We start from the raw sequence: 18,597 nt of genomic DNA, 5'->3' as shown, positions 1-18,597 counted from the left end.
CCAAAGGCACTGTAAATATGTCTGGATTTGATTAGAGTTTTGATCAACATAAACATTCAAGCCGGGTGCTATCTGAGCCTAATGAACCATATATTAAATACATTTAATGAGCCCAAGTCCAGAAAATACCAAATGAATGTGCTGTGTATGACAGGCTACCACACATTATGCATAACAGAAATACATAGATGTAGCTAGCTCTATGCACTCTTGGGTAAATAAAACTAGCCCCTGTAAGCGAATATTTTGGAGTGTATTACTGTGTTGTATTATACTGTAGCCTATTATATGACCTGGAATTATTCACATTGTTCGAACCAGGATAAAGCAGAAGAGGGCATGCAATTCTGGTGCATCACATGCTGCCTACACAGTAACAAGTATAGGGTAGTGAATTTGATTTTAATTTTGAAATATAAAAGGGCCTATTTGATGAATTAGTAAGCTGACGAGTATATGGCCTACCCTTTTATAATATTTACCCTGATGTTATTATCCTGTACCTCCCCTTTCTCTTTCTATTGTTGCTTCATTCCTTCCTCGCTTTCAACAGTTAAATGAAATATGTTTTGTTGTCCTTATCCTCATCATTCTAAGGACATCCTTGAATAATATAGGACTGGAATTAGATGCAGAAGGCTTTCACTCCACTTCACCAGGTTTGAATGGTTATGGGTCTGAATAAATAACTGCTATAGCCATCGCGCGTTAACCACTTGTGAGTTATATTGGTTGATGCATTTAACATTTAGCAAAAAAGAGCTTGGGTAAATTAGACCCGCATTCATTCTTTATATAACTGTAGCACAGGCTATGCTGCAGAAAATGTAGGTCTACCTGTCACAAGAAATAAACTTACTATGACAAGATGATAGGTCTATATGCATTGTGAACTGCTCTCCATACTGAGATGGGCTGTCTGTCCCCACCCTGAGAGTTGATTCATCATGAAGAGGCTGTACAGAACCCATGTTATTTTTGCATTAATACGTGTCGCATATCAGTTTGCAAACCATTTTAAAAAATTGCTCAGTTTTCTGTCACTCATGGGCACGCTACAAGGAGAGGGCACGCTACAAGGGCACGCTACAAGGAGAGCTCGAAAATCACTAGCCTGCTATTCAGTGGAGTGGGTGTGTGGTCCAAGGGTCTCTTTCCCAAACTTCAAATAATAAACACTCAAAATTTAAGACAACTAGGAACTTGAAAAAACAAAACAAGCACCGACTAAGAAAATACGTTTTGAACGGTCATCCAACTGGGAATTCCAAGTCGGGAACTCAGGCCTCTTTCTAGAGCTCTGAGCTGAAGATCACTGACGTCATGATTCAACCTTGCTTTCTTTCCGAATTCCCAGTTGTCTTGAAAGCACCATAAATCCAGAGAATGCCAGACTTTGATGACCAAGTTTGATGACAAAATTTGCCCACTGTACCACATTCCTGTTCAAGTGAGCACAGCACAACAAGGTGAATCAAAACATGGATTGTATGCTGCTGCATAAATTATGTAATATGCCTGTAGCTAAGAAAGTACTACTAAGTGTATGTTGTGTCGTAAGCTGTTAATAGCCCATGTGCCTCACCCTAATTATTTGGTCCCTTTTCCCCTCATAATTTAGCCTACTGTTCTGACTCAGTGGTGCACATGTAGCCTATAGCCTGTTTTAGAGATAGTCATCATCGAATATTATAAGAGCCTTTATTTATCCTGTGGTTCTGACTTGGTATACAGGGAAATAATGTAAGAACGACCCATATTCTGAATTCTGTCACTGTACATTTCAAAAGTGCTGAACAAATAGTTAGATTGAATACGTCCGTCCTAGCTCGCTCCTGAATGTCGTAATCTAAATTACGGATTGCCTCCTATCCACTCGTCATCCCCTTATGCCATAGTTTGTTCATTCAATTGTCAGTAGAAACCACATTTGTTCAAGCAAGTCAGCCATGTCAACTATGATTTTTTTTAAAGCAGTAAATGAGGCTGAATGAACTGTTTCGCAGCCAGAGAAGGCTCCGCTGATAGCCAGGTGTAGCAGTGGTAAGATGTTGGGACTGCAGTTGGGACTCTGCTCTTGGGACAGCTTTTTGTAAGTCCTAACAGTTTGTGGGCACCATTTGTTACAGTTATAGTGCAATTAATGTATTGTTTAGTGTTGTAGTGGCTTTGCTGGCATGTGTCTCCGTTTATTTATTTTTTTGGCCCACCAAGATTTTCATGCTAAAATCACCACTGACATTGCCAATAATTGAACTGTTGCATTTCACATCATGCTGTTCATATAAATAATGTATTGTCAATTACCGGTTTCTCGTAGTTTTTTAACCTGGGAAAAGGGAGAGGTTTTGGGTGGTAAATGTTGGTAAATCTCGGTAACTGGATTCCCGCCATTCAACCCCAATATAAACCCTAAATTGCTAATGCTACCTGGGTAATGCTCTGAGGCTTACCCAGCTCTCCCAGACTGTTTTGTGAGTAGTGTGTCAGGGGCTTGGGTACTAAAGAAATATGCATTTTCATTGTACTTATAAATAAAGAGCTATCATCCGAAGGGACATTTATTTTGAGAATTCCTTACGAATGGTGTTGAATAAATGTGTAATGAATGATACTGTAACACACAAAGTTGTATGACTGGTTACATAAAAGTGTTATGACTGGTTTCATAAAGGTGTTATGCCTGGTTTCATAAAGTTGTTATGACTGGTTTCATTAATGTGTTATGACTGTTTTCATAAAGGTGTTATGACTGGTTTCATTAATGTGTTATGACTGTTTTCATAAAGGTGTTATGACTGGTTTCATAAAGGTGTTATGACTGTTTTCATAAAGGTGTTATGCCTGGTTTCATTAATGTGTTATGACTGTTTTCATAAAGGTGTTATGACTGGTTTCATAAAGGTGTTATGCCTGGTTTCATAAAGGTGTTATGCCTGGTTTCATAAAGGTGTTATGACTGTTTTCATAAAGGTGTTATGCCTGGTTTCATAAAGGTGTTATGACTGGTTTCATAAAGGTGTTATGACTGGTTTCATTAAGGTGTTATGACTGGTTTCATAAAGGTGTTCCTAGTACACATGTCAGACTGAATAAGGAAAATGTAACGTGTTTGACAATTAGATGACTCAACATGTTAATCAACGGTGTTGGTTTTGAAGAAGTCAGCAAGAACAACCACAGCGAAAGAGGTTTCCCTGTGCAAGTGTTGCGATCTTATCTTTGCCTTCACCAAAGTCTGTCAAAACTGTTGCCATGCCTAAGGCCAAAAGCATGAATATGAATACATACCAACTCCATAGTACACTCATAGAACAAATGTTTGATACCGTTACATGTATTCCTTTCCAGCCATTCCAATGAGTCTGTCCTCTTATAGCTCCTCCTACCAGCCTCTGCTGTTCTAGGTTGAACCTGTTTTGGTTCCAGGTAGAACCCTTTTGAGATCCATGTAGAACCCTCTGTGGAAAGGGTACTAAATGGACAACTAAAGAGTTCTAACTTGAATGGGGCGGCAGGGTAGCCTAGTGGTTAGAGTGTTGGACTAGTAACCAGAAGGTTGCAAATTCAAATCCCAGAGCTGACAAGCTACAAATCTGTTGTTCTGCCCCTGAACAGGCAGTTAACCCACTGTTCCTAGTTAAATAAAGGTTTAAAAAGAAGTATTCTCCTACAGGCACAGCCAAATAACCCTTTTAGGTTCTAGATGGTGCTTACATACGGAGTTGCCTACTTTAATTCCAATACATCTTATAGACAAAAAATAAATAGATTGTTTAGCTGTGGGTTGTTTTAACGTGTAGATGATAAGGTGCTCTCTGGATCAAGGGATTAAAACAATGGGATACAACATGTTTATACTCTATACCAGGTATCTTCAACTAGATATAGCAGTTGGATCATTTTTCTTTTTGAGCGGATGGCTGGCGGGCCGGGAACGTAAGTACTAATCATTTGTAGTCTGCAAATTGACCGCAAGAAGCCCAAACAGATACAATGTTTGACTAAAACATAATCATTTCAAACATTGCTTACATTTGTATACGATCACGTGTCTCTCTATTATGCATGGGGATACTTTGAAACACATTTCTTAAATTAAAATGAACTTGGAGCTGATTTCCTGGTGTTTTTAAAGTATTTTATGTCCAACAATAAAAAATACATATTTTTGGGCTCAGAACTTGGGGGGGGGGGGCAAATAAACCCACCTGCGGGCCAAATTTGGTGCCATTTGGGGAACCCTGCTCTATGTACTGCTGCTGATTCAAACAATGAAGGCACTCTTGCCAACACAATAAATTAGGCTCTAATTCAGGCAATTGCAGATAAAATAACGACACTGCTGGCTAACTTAGAATGTTTGCAATGTATACTGAACAAAAAAGTAAATGCAACATGCAACAATTTCAAGGTTTACTGAGTTTGAGTTCATATAAGGACATCAGTCAATTGAAATAAATAAATTAGGCCATACCTCTGGATTTTACATCACTGGGCAGGGGTGCAGCTATGGTTGGGTCTGGGAGGGCATAATCCCACCCACTTGGGAGCCAGGCCAACCAACTGGGACCCTAAAGGGATTTATTACAGACAGAAAAACAGTTTTATCAGCTGTTCCTGGTGGCTGGTCTCAGAACATCACGCAGGTCAAGAAGCTGTATGTGGAGGTCCTGGGCTGGCACAGTCAGAGGAAACAGTCAGAGGTCACCAAGTGCAACATAGCTTCAGCGTGTAAATCAGATGTGTCGGAAAAGATGTGTCGGAATCGAGTAATGGTCTCTGGCCCCCTCCCAGTTAGGGGGAGTGATGAGCTCTACAGCAGAGTCTCACAACTCAATCGCTGGTTGAAAACTGCCCCTCCCAAAAGATAGAATTTGTAGATAATTGGCCCTCTTTCTGGGACTCACCCACAAACAGGACCAAGCCTGGCCTGCTGAGGAGTGAAGGACTCCATCCTAGCTGGAGGGGTACTCTCATCTGTCACGCCCTGGTCTAAGTATTTTGTGTTTTCTTCATGTATTGGGTCAGGCCAGGGTGTGGCATAGAGTTTTTGTATTGTGGTGTGTTTTGTCTTGGGATTTTGGTATGTGTGTATAGTGGGATTGTAGCTTAGTGGGGTGTTCTAGGAGAGTCTATGGCTGTCTGAAGTGGTTCTCAATCAGAGGCAGGTGTTTACCGTTGTCTCTGATTGGGAACCATATTTAGGCAGCCATATTCTTTGGTTGTATTGTGGGTGATTGTCCTGTGTGTCTTGATGTCCTTGTTTGAGGTTAGTAGACACTTGTATAGGCTGTTTTCGGGTTTCGTTTCGTTTATTGTTTTGTAGTGTTAGTGTTTTGTCGTGTGTTACGTTTGTTTATTAAAGATGAATCGCAATAGACACGCTGCAGTTTGGTCCGACTCTCCTTCACCATTAGAAAGCCGTTACAGAATCACCCACCACAAACGGACCAAGCAGCGTGTCAACAGGCAGGAGCCACAGGAGAAACAACAAAGGCAGCAACAGCGGCACAATGAGGATTGGACATGGGACGATATATTGGATGGCAAGGGTTGCTACACATGGGAGGAGATCCTGGCGGGAAGGGATCGCCTTCCATGGGAACAGGTGGAGGCACTTAGGAGAGCAGAGGCAGCCGGAGTGAGGAGCCGGCGATACGAGGGAACACGGTTGGCAAGGAAGCCTGAGAATCAGCCCCAAAAATTTCTTGGGGGGGGCTCACAGGGAGTATGGCTACGCTAGGTAGGAGACCTACGCTAACTTCCTGTGGTTACCGGGGGGCTAGAGAGACCGGGCAGGCACCTTGTTATGCAGTGGTGCGCACGGTGTCCCCAGTGCGGGTGCATAGCCCGGTGCGGTATATTCCAGCTCCTCGTATCGGCCGGGCTAGAGTGGGCATCGAGCCAGGTAAGGTTGGGCAGGCTCGGTGCTCAAGAGCTCCAGTGCGCCTGCACGGTCCGGTCTATCCAGTACCACCTCCACACCCCAGCCCTCCGGTAGCAGCTCCCCGCACCAGGCTTCCTGTGCGTGTCCTCTGTTAATTACCACCAGTGCCAGCACCACGCATCAGGCCTACAGTGTGTCCCACCTGTCCAGCGCTGCCGGAGCGTCCCGCCTGTCCGGCGCCGCTGCCGGAGCGTCCCGCCTGTCCGGCGCCGCTGCCGGAGCCTCCCGCCTGTCCGGCGCCGCTGCCGGAGCCTCCCGCCTGTCCGGCGCCGCTGCCGGAGCCTCCCGCCTGTCCGGCGCCGCTGCCGAGCTGCGTCCCGCCTGTCCGGCGCCGCTGCCGGAGCGTCCCGCCTGTCCGGCGCCGCTGCCGGAGCTTCCCGCCTGTCCGGCGCTGTCAGAGCTACCGCCCCTCATGCCAGAGGCGCCAGAGCTCCTCATTCCAGAGGCACCAGTACTCCTCTGTTCAGCGCAGCCAGAGCTGTCAGCCTGCATGAAGCATCCAGAGCTGTCAGTCTGCCCAGCGCCGTCTGAGCTACCCGTCTGCCCAGCGCCGTCTGAGCTACCCGTCTGCCCAGCGCCGCCAGTCTGCCCAGCGCCGCCTGAGCTACCAGTCTGCCCAGCACCGCCAGTCTGCCCAGCGTCGCCAGTCTGCCCAGCGCCGCCAGTGCTCCCAGTCTGCCCAGCACCGCCAGTCTGCCCAGCGTCGCCAGTCTGCCCAGTGCCGCCAGTGCTCCCAGTCTGCCCAGCGCCGCCAGTCTGCCCAGCGCCGCCAGTCTACCCAGCGCCGCCAGTCTGCCCAGCGTCGCCAGTCTGCCCAGCGTCGCCAGTCTGCCCAGCGCCGCCAGTCTGCCCAGCGCCACCAGTGCCGCCAGTCTGCCAGGATCTGCCAGTCTGCCAGGATCAGTTAGATCCGCCATTCAGCCAGGATCCGCCAGTATGCCAGGATCCGCCAGTCAGCCAGGATCTGCCAGATCCGCTAGTCAGCCAGGATCCTCCAGTCAGCCAGGATATGCCAGATCCGCCAGTCAGCCAGGATCCGCCAGTCAGCCAGGATCTGCCAGATCCGCCAGTCAGCCAGGATCTGCCAGACCGGCTAGTCAGCCAAGATCTGCCAGTCAGCCAGGATCTGCCAGATCCGCTAGTCAGCCAGGATCAGCCAGGATCTGCCAGATCCACTTGTCAGCCAGGATCTGCCAGTCAGCCAGGATCTGCCAGGATCCGCCAGTCAGCCAGGATCTGCCAGGATCTGCCGGAACCACCAGCCAGCCAGGATCTGGTAGATTCATCTACCTGCCTGAGCTTTCTCTCACTCCTGAGCTTTCTCTCACTCCTGAGCTTTCTCTCACTTTCTCTCACTCCTGAGCTTTCTCTCACTCCTGAGCTTTCTCTCACTCCTGAGCTGTCCTTCAGTCCCGAGCTGTCCTTCAGTCCCGAGCTGTCCTTCAGTCCCGATCTGCTCCTCAGTCCAGTGGGGTTCTGGGTGAGGACTACTAGGCCATGGTCGGCGGCGAGGGTGGACTATCCAGGGACGCGAGGAAGAGGGACTAAGACAGTAATTGAGTGGGGTCCACGTCCCGCGCCGGAACCGCCACCATGGACAGACGCCCACCCGGACCCTCCCTATTTGTTTTGAGGTGCGTTCGGGAGTCCGCACCTTAGGGGGGGGGTTCTGTCACGCCCTGGTCTAAGTATTTTGTGTTTTCTTCATGTATTGGGTCAGGCCAGGGTGTGGCATAGAGTTTTTGTATTGTGGTGTGTTTTGTCTTGGGATTTTGGTATGTGTGTATAGTGGGATTGTAGCTTAGTGGGGTGTTCTAGGAGAGTCTATGGCTGTCTGAAGTGGTTCTCAATCAGAGGCAGGTGTTTACCGTTGTCTCTGATTGGGAACCATATTTAGGCAGCCATATTCTTTGGTTGTATTGTGGGTGATTGTCCTGTGTGTCTTGATGTCCTTGTTTGAGGTTAGTAGACACTTGTATAGGCTGTTTTCGGTTTTCGTTTCGTTTATTGTTTTGTAGTGTTTTGTCGTGTTACGTTTGTTTATTAAAGATGAATCGCAATAGACACGCTGCAGTTTGGTCCGACTCTCCTTCACCATTAGAAAGCCGTTACACATCTCTCTACTGAAAGAGCTGCTTCCTGTGCTTGGCCCTCCTATGTAATAATAAACAGCTCTCTATCCACCGGATGTGTACCAAACTCACTAAAAGTGGCAGTAATAAAGCCTCTCTTGAAAAAGCCAAACCTTGACCCAGAAAATGTAAAAAACTATCAGCCTATATCGAATCTTCCATTCCTCTCAAAGATTTTAGAAAAAAGCTGTTGTGCAGCAACTCACTGCCTTCCTGAAGACAACAAATGTATACGAAATGCTTCAGTCTGGTTTTAGACCCCATCATAGCACTGAGACTGCACTTGTGAAGGTGGTAAATTACCTTTTAATGGCTCTGCTTCTGTCCTCGTGCTCCTAGACCTTAGTGCTGCTTTTGATACCATCGATCACTTTCTTTTGGAGAGATTGGAAACCCAAATTGGTCTACACGGACAAGTTCTGGCCTGGTTTAGATCTTATCTATCGGAAAGATATCAGTTTGTCTCTGTGAATGGTTTGTCCTCTGACAAATCAACTGTACATTTCGGTGTTCCTCAAGGTTCCGTTTTAGGACCACTATTGTTTTCACTATATATTTTACCTCTTGGGGATGTCATTTGAAAATATAATGTTAACTTTCACTGCTATGCGGATGACACACAGCTGTACATTTCAATGAAACATGGTGAAGCCCCTAAATTGCCCTCGCTAGAAGCCTGTGTTTCAGACATAAGGAAGTGGATGGCTGCAAACGTTCTACTTTTAAACTGGGACAAAACAGATGCTTGTTCTAAGTCCCAAGAAACAAAGAGACCGTCTGTTGAATCTGACAATTAATCTTGATGGTTAAACAGTCGTCTCAAATAAAACTGTGAAGGACCTCGGCGTTACTCTGGACCCTGATCTCTTTTTTGACGAACATATCAAAGACTATTTCAAGGACAGCGTTTTCCATCTACATAACATTGCAAAAATCTGAAACTTTCTGTCCAAAAATGATGCAGAAAAATGTATCCATGCTTTTGTTACTTCTAGATTAGACTACTGCAATGCTCTACTTTCCAGCTACCCAGATAAAGCACGAAATAAACTTCAGTTAGTGCTATATACGGCTGCTAGAATCCTCATATTACTCCAGTGCTAGCCTCCCTACACTGGCTTCCTGTTAAGGCAAGGGCTGATTTCAAGGTTTTACTGCTAACCTACAAGGCATTACATGGGCTTGCTCCTACCTATCTTTCGGATTAGGTCCTGCTGTATATATCTACACGTACGCTACGGTCACAAGACGCAGGCCTCCTAATTGTCCCTGGAATTTCTAAGCAAACAGCTGGAGGCAGGGCTTTCTCCTATAGAGCTCCATTTTTATGGGATGGTCTGCCTACCTATGTGAGAGACGCAGACTCTGTCTCAACCTTTAAGTCTTTACTGAAGACTCATCTCTTCGGTGGGTCATATCATTGAGTGTAGTCTGGCCCAGGAGTGTGAAGGTGAACGGAAAGGCTCTGGAGCAACGAACCACCTTTGCTGTTTCTGCCTGGCCGGTTCAACTCTCTCCACTGGGATTCTCCGCCTCTAACCCTATTACAGGGGCTGAGTCACTGGCTTATTGATGCTCTTTCATGCCGTCCGTAGGAGGGGTGCGTCACAAGAGTGGGTTGGGTTGTGGTGGAAATCTTTGTGGGCTATACTCGGCCTTGCCTCAGGATGGTAAGTTGGTGGTTGAAGATATCCTTCTAGTGGTGTGGGGGCTGTGCTTTTGTAAAGTGGGTGGAGTTATATCCTTCCTGTTTGGCCCTGTCTGGGGGTACCATCGGATGGGGCCACAGTGTCTCCTGACCCCTCCTGTCTCAGCCTCCAGTATTTATGCTGCAGTAGTTTATGTGTCGGGGGGCTAGGGTCAGTTTGTTATATCTGGAGTACTTCTCCTGTCTTATCCGGTGTCCTGTGTTTATTTAAGTATGCTCTCTCTAATTCTCTCTTTCTTTCTCTCTCTCTCTCGGAGGACCTGAGCCCTAGGACCATGCCTCAGGACTACCTGGCACGATGACTCCTTGCTGTCCCCAGTCCACCTGGCCGTGCTGCTGCTCCAGTTTCAACTGTTCTGCCTGGGGCTATGGAACCCTGACCTGTTCACCGGACGTGCTACCTGTCCCAGACCTGCTGTTTTCAACTCTCTAGAGACAGCAGGAGTGGTAGAGATACTCTTAATGATCGGCTATAAAAAGCCAACTGACATTTACTCCTGAGGTGCTGACCTGTTGCACCCTCGACAACTACTATGATTATTATTATTTGACCATGCTGGTCATTTATGAACATTTGAACATCTTGGCCATGTTCTGTTATAATCTCCACCCGGCACAGCCAGAAGAGGACTGGCAATCCCTCATAGCCTGGTTCCTCGCTAGGTTTCTTCCTAGGTTTTGGCCTTTCTAGGGAGTTTTTTCTAGCCACCGTGCTTCTACACCTGCATTGCTTGCTGTTTGGTGTGTTAGGCTGGGTTTCTGTACACCACTTTGAGATATCAGCGGATGTAAGAAGGGCTATATAAATACATTTGATTTGATTTGATGGTTACATGGTTACACATGCTGCACATTTGAGAAAAATGTGCTTTTTGTGAATATGCTTTTTTTTAGGTATTTTATTTCAGCTCATGAGACATGGGACCAACACTTTACATGTTGTGTTTATATTTTAGTTAAGTTTATATTTAACTCACATAGTCAACATGGAGGAGCTTGAACATGTTCCAGTTCTTCCATGGCCTGCACACGCACCAGACATGTCACCCATTGAGCATGTTTGGGTTGCTCTGGATCCACGTGTACGACAGTGTGTTCCAGTTCCCGCCAATATCCAGAAAATTCGCACAGCCATTGAAGAGGAGTGGAACCACATTCCACAGACCACTATCAACAGCCTGATCAACTCTATGCGAAGGAGATGTGGCAAATTGTGGTCATACCAGATACTGACTGGTTTTCTGATCGACACCCCTACTTTTTTTTAAAGGTATCTGTGATCAGAAGATACGTATCTGTAATCCCAGTCATGTGAAATACATAGATTAAAGCCTAATGAATTAATGTCAATTGTCTGATTTCCTTAGATGAAGTGTAACTCAGTGAAATCGTAGAAAATATTGCAAGTTGCGTTTATATTTTTGATCGGTGAAGTACTGTGTAAAGACCAGCATGGTTGAACCAGAGGTATGCCACATGGGTTCCTGGGAGCCACAATGTCTGCTGATTTTTCTCTTCTCCCTTTGACTGGCACTAAATGTACCTGATCCTTTAATACCAATGATTGGTCTGAGTGAAGTCATCAGGATTCCCTGGTCTAAATCAGTTGCTACATCACACTGTGGTTCATGGTGATGGAGTTCCCCACCGCTCTGGGCTGACCTTACATTATGTGTTTCACTTTCCTAAATGGTGGTTCAGGACTGGCTGGTGGGTCATGGCTGATTCCATTTGCAAACAATACTGTGAATAGGTATGGAAACCACTGTAGGTCTACTTCAGTGACTGACTACTGATATGAGATTTGTCCAAAATCGCCATTGTCCAGCTCCAGCATAATCCCAGTCATCTTTTCACCCTCACACTCATCTTCCAGGAGCATATCTTTGAAGGGCTCAAGAGTGGATCCTGGAATGATTAAAACTCCACCATTTTGTTTGTTCTTCTTAGGTTTGTATTGTGTATTTTCACTTGAATTGATCAAGTAGCTGTTTTTGTGATTACGTTTTTAGACAATTTTCATCAAACACAAAAATGAACACCTACAAACAGAAACAACCAACACAGTCAACATCACACAAATGGCAGCAAGTAGCCTAGCGGTTAAGAGCTTTGGACCAGTAACCCTGTAAGGTTGCTAGTTCGAATCCCTGAGCTGCCAAGGTGGAAAAATATGCCGTTCTGACCTTGAGCAAGGCAATTAACCCCAAACAACAACTGTTCCCTGGGCGCTGATGACTTGGAGTCAGAGACGAAGGGTTAAATGCTGAAGAGACATTTAATTCAGGTGTGCAACTGACTAGGTATCCCTGATTTCCCTACAAAGATCTCCAGCCCATGATAAATCAAGATTTAAAAAATAATAATACCATTTTCATGTACTGAATGATTTGTCATGAGGACAGGTCAAGACACCCATCCACACCAACAGCCTGTAGTCATCCCCTCAAAATAGCAAAGAAAGCAAAACAGAAGTGTCACGCCCTGACCATAGAGAGCTGTTTATTAGCATGATAGTGACTAGGGTGGATCATCTAGGTGATTAATGGTTTATGTTGGCCTGGTATGGTTCCCAATCAGAGACAGCTGTTTATCGTTGTCTCTGATTGGGGGTCATATTTAGGTAGCCATTTTCCCCATTGTGATTTGTGGGATCTTGTCTACAGTTAGTTGCCTGTGTGCACACCAGTAGCGTCACGTTTAGTTTGTGCTTTATCGTTTTGTTCGGTGAGTTTGGATTTATTAAAATATGTGGAACTCTACGCACGCTGCGCCTTGGTCCAATCATTATGACGACCGTGACAAGAAGGGATTTTTGGGAACAGATTATCTTTTACACTTCACACAGATGAACAATTAAAATGAATCTAATTGAAAAACAGGGTATATAAATGTTAAACATTGACAAAAGCAGTTACACAAGCAGTTAAAAATGAGAATATCAACGTCATATATCATGTTATCAGGTGAGCTCACCACTGGACAAGTCTCTCCCAGGGTGGAGTGCGTGCCTTTTCACCCCCAGATTTCTCCAGCATGAATCTGACCTGGACCCCAGGAGACATGGTCATACTAGACTCATACACATAGACATCATACCCAGGTATATCTGCCCAATCAGAGTGGCTTTCCTCAGAGAAATGTACAGCCCATTGCCAGGTGTTATAATCCAGGGTGCCTTCAGAAGAGTAGAACCCAACCCAGGAGTTATGAAACGTTTTCTTCTAGGCAGTGAAGGATTTCTTTACATACAGACGAGCGCAGGCCTTTCCATCCTTTACGAAGAGCTGCAGACTGGCGTCATGTCCGTTAATATCAACAGGAATCTCTCTGTTGGCATTATGAAACTCAGAACTCCTACATATCTCGTCCCCAATAGTGGCAAATACACACAAGATCATTACCTTCTTGTGGAGCCTGACCTGGAGACCAGGGTTGAGGGGTACTGAGGCTTGCCCCTGACCGAGGCCCTGTCTAGTTTGCTTTCACTTCCATTGCTCTTATAAAGCATCACCATTACACCCTGGTCTAATAGCCTCTTGGGGATCCCACTCCAGATGATCCTGGCTTTCCCTCTATCTGTGATTTTCACCTCAAGCTTAATCAATGATTTATCGTCATCCACTCTGGGGTTGTCCATGCCACTCTGGGGTTGAGATGTTAAACGAAGAGCTTGCTCCTTAAATAAGATATTGGGACGTGTAAAGTGCAATACAAGAGCCAGAAGAAGTACCAGACCAGGTGTGCCTCCCCAGGTGTTTTTCAGACTCTGCAGACTGTTGTGGTTGATCTCTACATGATATGTTTGTGGAATAACATTTAGGTTAATGGTTGGTAGACTTTGGATTTGTCTAAGGAGGCTGACATTGACACGGTATGTATTGTCTGGATCATAGCCACTTCCTCTGTTTCCATTTGGTGGATAGTGCTGTGTGACATAGACCTCGTCCACACTTTGCTGATTGGACCCTTCGTTCCTAACTCTGAGTGTGACCCTGTCCCTGTTGTTCTCAGTCCCCCTTGAGTTGTAGAATTTTCGAGTTACATAATAAGGAGGTGCCATAGCGCCATTGTTGCTGTTATTGTGACCAATATTCCCTAGTGAGTAGTACCTTACATGGAGACTGGACAGTGAAGGTAACGGACTGGGGGTATCAGCGTTTCCATAGAAATGAATGCCATAGTCTTCCCTGGATGCATTGAAATTGAGTGTCATGTTGTCAATTTGAATATTGTTGGCTAGCCAGTGAAGCAGCATCAGGCCGTGTCGAGGACCAGGGCGGCCAAATTCTATGTTCCTGATATCCCTTTTTGACAATAACAATTCTGGGATAGCACATACTGAGGTATGGGACAGAAAAATGATGAAACAACTCATGAAACCCCTTCCAACCGTGGCCAACCTATGACAAAACAAAGATTGTCTCAACATTAGCACCTTTAGTAAAAAACAAATACAAAATGACATCTGGATTGATATCTGAAGCTTATTTCTTGTGGTTAACAATACGTTTCTCGTTTTAGGACTACCAAGAATAGTTCATCCACTTGATCTGAAAATGAAAAGTTCTGAAAAGAATAGAACATTTATATTTTTATTTTTTTATTTTTTTATTTGGAGTGAACTGTCACTCTATTGGACCAATATGTCCTAATATGTACTCTAAGGTTTTCCAAAATACTATCTGGAAACAAATTAGTTACCATAAAACATCTCACTCACCTTCTTGTGCAGCCTACCACCAGAATCTAGTTTTGACTGTGTTTGTTTCTCTCTTTTCTGTCAACAGATCCCAGGATTGAAATGGACTAAATGGTGCTTCTAGTAGCCTACATACACATAACCAGTACACAGGGCTGAAAAAGTAATGGGCGAGGTCTGTCAGATACATAATGCAGATTCAAAGTAAGGGTCAGCAAAACATCACTGTCCTCATTTGGTTACAGTAAAATTAGTAACAGTACTGTTATTTAGGTTATTTATCCAGTCCAAATCAATATTTGACATTTGACAGTACCTCATTTGACCCTTCAGAGAATACTGACAAAATAAAGTGTATTTCAAACGAGTCAAGATTTTCCTCTTGCTTAGATAGACAGACAGGGCCCAGCCAAGCACACCCCATTTCCTTCCTCTCTTATCTCCCATTGCACGTGGAGTGTGTGGTGCCCTACTGAGAACAGAAGTGGTTTCCTCAATATTATCTCATTGTTAATGAAGTTATTTAACTGACATGTCTCATGACTATGCTACATGATACTGACATTTTAGGGTTATGGTGTCTGTATGTGACCTTATTTTTCTTTCCCAGTGCAGCACATTGTGACGGCCCTGAATTTGTCTGAACTTCTCAGTGCTTCCTCTCTCTGTCCGCCATTTTATGGTCAGCAAGCAGTTCTTGCACCGTGCAGTGGTCAGGTGTTCTTGCGAGCCACTTTAAAGTTTACCGTCAATGTTAGCACACTAGAACTGTATTGTGTAGAGGTGTATAGACTGCAGCTGTGTTCTGCTACAGTAATTCATGTTCTCATATACTGTATTATCCTTCTAGTTATATGTAGCCTATTACATACAGCATATGATTTTAAGTCAGTATTCATACTGTAGTAACCTCATCTGATTTAGCCTTTGTACTGCATGCATCTTATAGCAATAATTCCATATGATTGTGTCCTATAATATCTTCCTTACTATTCCTTGTAGAAGCAAACCCTACATGTGTTCATGAAAGAACCCTAAAGAGTACCTGTGTGGTTCATGATGGTGAGGTGACAAGTCAATAAAGACGACATCCAAACTGGTCTAGTAGGCAGCCTTGTAGTGATCAATATCCAACCCAGCTACCTAGCTTAGTATCACCACACAGGTGTAACTCTGCCCTATGTTATTGACAGACAGACTCATACATTGAATCACTCACTCACCCACCCAACACTGCTCCTCTCGATTGGCTGCCTATGCAGTTTGGAACACCTAGTGTAAGCCTGTGAGGGAATTCTTTACTTTATTGCCCTGTGGTTACTGGTTACTACTCTGAGGTTGTCCTGGGTCTTATTCAACCTCAAGCACCATGATCCAGCTGCATCTTCACCTCCAGATGCCCTGTGGAGAATAGCTCCTTAGGGACTAAAGCTATTTGATGCTATTGGAGGTTTCAAGGCAGGGTGGTAGGCTACCTTGGATGTGTTGTACATCCATACATCACATCTCTATTAGTTTATCTAGTTTATCAAAAACAGATGGGAGCCTATATTTGCATTGGCATAGCGGGGTTTCATACATAAACCCCTTTAGTTTTGCTGCTGGATGAGGTTGTCAAGGCAACAGAGCCAGGAGGCTGAGGCTGTGTTCCATGTGTCAGATAGCTGAGTCTTCTTCCTCTGCTGTCACACCAACATCCACCCTGCCTGCCTGTCTGTCATTCACAGTTTGCCTTCACAGGCTCACACCAACACAACACACATATTGACTGGATTTACACTAAAATAAGTTAAACCAGGATTCCCTGTTTATTGGTTTTCCCCGTCTTAAAAAAGAGCTGTAAACAGATGGACTGGCTCCCCCTACTGCTAGCAACAGGAGTTGAAGTGTTGCCTAACTCCATTAGAGGAAACAGCCAAGGCATTGGAGATGTGTTAGAGTAGAGCTGGCTACTTCCTTGGCTCATCTTTTTGGTGAGACACTTTGCTCTTGCAGCATTTATTTCCTCTCTTTCCCACTCTGTTGCTCTTGCAGGATGTATTTCCTCTCTTTCCCACTCTGTTGCTCTTGCAGCATTTATTTCCTCTCTTTCCCACTCTGTTGCTCTTGCAGGATGTATTTCCTCTCTTTCCCACTCTGTTGCTCTTGCAGGATGTATTTCCTCTCTTTCCCACTCTGTTGCTCTTGCAGCATTTATTTCCTCTCTTTCCCACTCTGTTGCTCTTGCAGCATTTATTTCCTCTCTTTCCCACTCTGTTGCTCTTGCAGGATGTATTTCCTCTCTTTCCCACTCTGTTGCTCTTGCAGGATTTATTTCCTCTCTTTCCCACTCTGTTGCTCTTGCAGCATTTATTTCCTCTCTTTCCCACTCTGTTGCTCTTGCAGCATTTATTTCCTCTCTTTCCCACTCTGTTGCTCTTACAGCATTTATTTCCTGTCTTTCCCACTCTGTTGCTATTGCAGGATTTATTTCCTCTCTTTCCCACTCTGTTGCTCTTGCAGGATGTATTTCCTCTCTTTCCCACTCTGTTGCTCTTGCAGGATAAAATGTGGGCAGATGAAGCAGATAAGCTACAGGACTGTTTTGCTAGCACAGACTGGAATATGTTCTGGGATTCTTCCGATGGCATTGTGGAGTACACCACATCAGCCACTGGCTTCATCAATAAGTGCATTGATGACGTCGTCCCCACAGTGGCTGCATGTACATACCCCACCCAGAAGCCATGGATTACAGGCAACATCCGCACTGAGCTAAAGGGTAGAGCTGCCACTTTCAAGGAGCAAGATTCTAACCCGGAAGATTATAAGAAATCCTGCTGTGCCCTCCGACGAACAATCAAACAGGGCAAGCATCACAGGACTAAGATCGAATCTTACTACAACGGCTCCAACGCTCGTCGGATGTGGCAGCGCTTGCAAACTATTACAGACTACAAAGGGAAGCACAGCCGAGAGCTGCCCGCTGACACGAGCCTACCAGATGAGCTAAATCACTTCTATGCTCTCTTCAAGGCTAGTTGAAGAGAAACATACATGCTAACATTTAAACATATATGAGTGCATCAGGTGTTCCCGGACGACTGTGGGATCACACTCTCCGCCGCCGGTGTGAGTAAGACCTTTATCATTTAGGCAGAAGGTATGCTGCCGACCTATTCCTGATCAGGGAGGAGCGGGGTCTGATATCCCAGGGACACTCAAATGGTGATAGGCCTGTGGCAGAGCAGTGAAGGGTGTTGCGGACGTATTCCACCCATGCCAGCTGCTGGCTCCAGGTGGTGGGGTTGGCAGAGCCCAAGCAGCGCAGAGGTGTCTCAAGGTCCTGGTTGGCTAGCTCCGACAGGCCATTAGACTGGAGGTGGAACCCAGAGGACAGACTGGCCGATGCAGAATGCCTACCAGAACTGGGAGGAGAACTGAGGCCCGCGGTCGGAGACCATGTCCATGGGCAGTCCATGGATCCGGAAGACGTGCTGCACCATGAGTTGGGCAATCTCCTTGGCAGAGGGTTACTCGGGGAGAGGAATGAAGTGGGCGGCATTGGAAAAGCGATGCACCATGGTCAGGATGGCAGTGTTACCATCAGACGGTTGAAGACCCATGACAAAGTCCAGGGAGATGTGAGACCAGGGACAATGAGGGACGGCAGAGGTTGGGGGAGGCCAGCCAGAGCTTGTCGAGGTGTCTTGTTCCGTGCACAGACCGTGCAGGCGGTAACAAATGCGGCGATGGCGGGAACTATGGTAGGCCACCAACATCCGGTTATCTGGCCCCCCAACTGTTTGGCTGGGACCGATGCGCCTCCCGGACCTGATTCCCGATACCCCAGCTGAGTTCCTTCACCAGGCACGAGGTGGGAAGGATGGGTTCGGGTGGTAGCCGTGGGGTAATAGCGGCGAGACAGGGCATCCAGCTTGACGTTCTTGGAACCTGCCGGTAGGAGAGGGAAACGTTGAACCGGGTAAACAGCAGGGCACATCTCGCCTGTCTGGAGTTAAGGCGCTTGGCGGTACGGAGGTACTCCAGGTTTTTGTGGTCGGTCCACACAATGAACGGATATTCTGCCCCATCGAGCCAGTACCTCCATTTCCCCAATGCCATC

The 18,597-nt window shown here is 45.7% G+C and overlaps 1 protein-coding gene across 1 annotated transcript; it reads right to left on the bottom strand.

Annotated features, from left to right (window-relative positions):
• Positions 1 to 12,359: 12,359 nt before the first annotated feature.
• LOC115123230 (uncharacterized) lies at positions 12,360 to 14,147 on the bottom strand. Its single transcript, XM_029652556.2, has one exon. It carries the CDS (start codon positions 14,046 to 14,048, stop codon positions 13,191 to 13,193), a length of 858 nt encoding a protein of 285 aa, XP_029508416.2. The 5' UTR covers positions 14,049 to 14,147; the 3' UTR covers positions 12,360 to 13,190.
• Positions 14,148 to 18,597: the final 4,450 nt, after the last annotated feature.

This window comes from Oncorhynchus nerka, linkage group LG9b (assembly GCF_034236695.1).
Source record: "Oncorhynchus nerka isolate Pitt River linkage group LG9b, Oner_Uvic_2.0, whole genome shotgun sequence".
Taxonomy (NCBI): Eukaryota; Metazoa; Chordata; class Actinopteri; order Salmoniformes; family Salmonidae; genus Oncorhynchus; species Oncorhynchus nerka.
The sequence above is the reverse complement of the archived record's forward strand: the minus strand, read 5'-3'. Positions and strand labels throughout refer to the sequence as shown.

Bases quoted from the DNA above. Each gene is read 5' to 3' on its own strand.
- LOC115123230 (XM_029652556.2), bottom strand. From the start codon at position 14,048: ATGCTGCTTCACTGGCTAGCCAACAATATTCAAATTGACAACATGACA.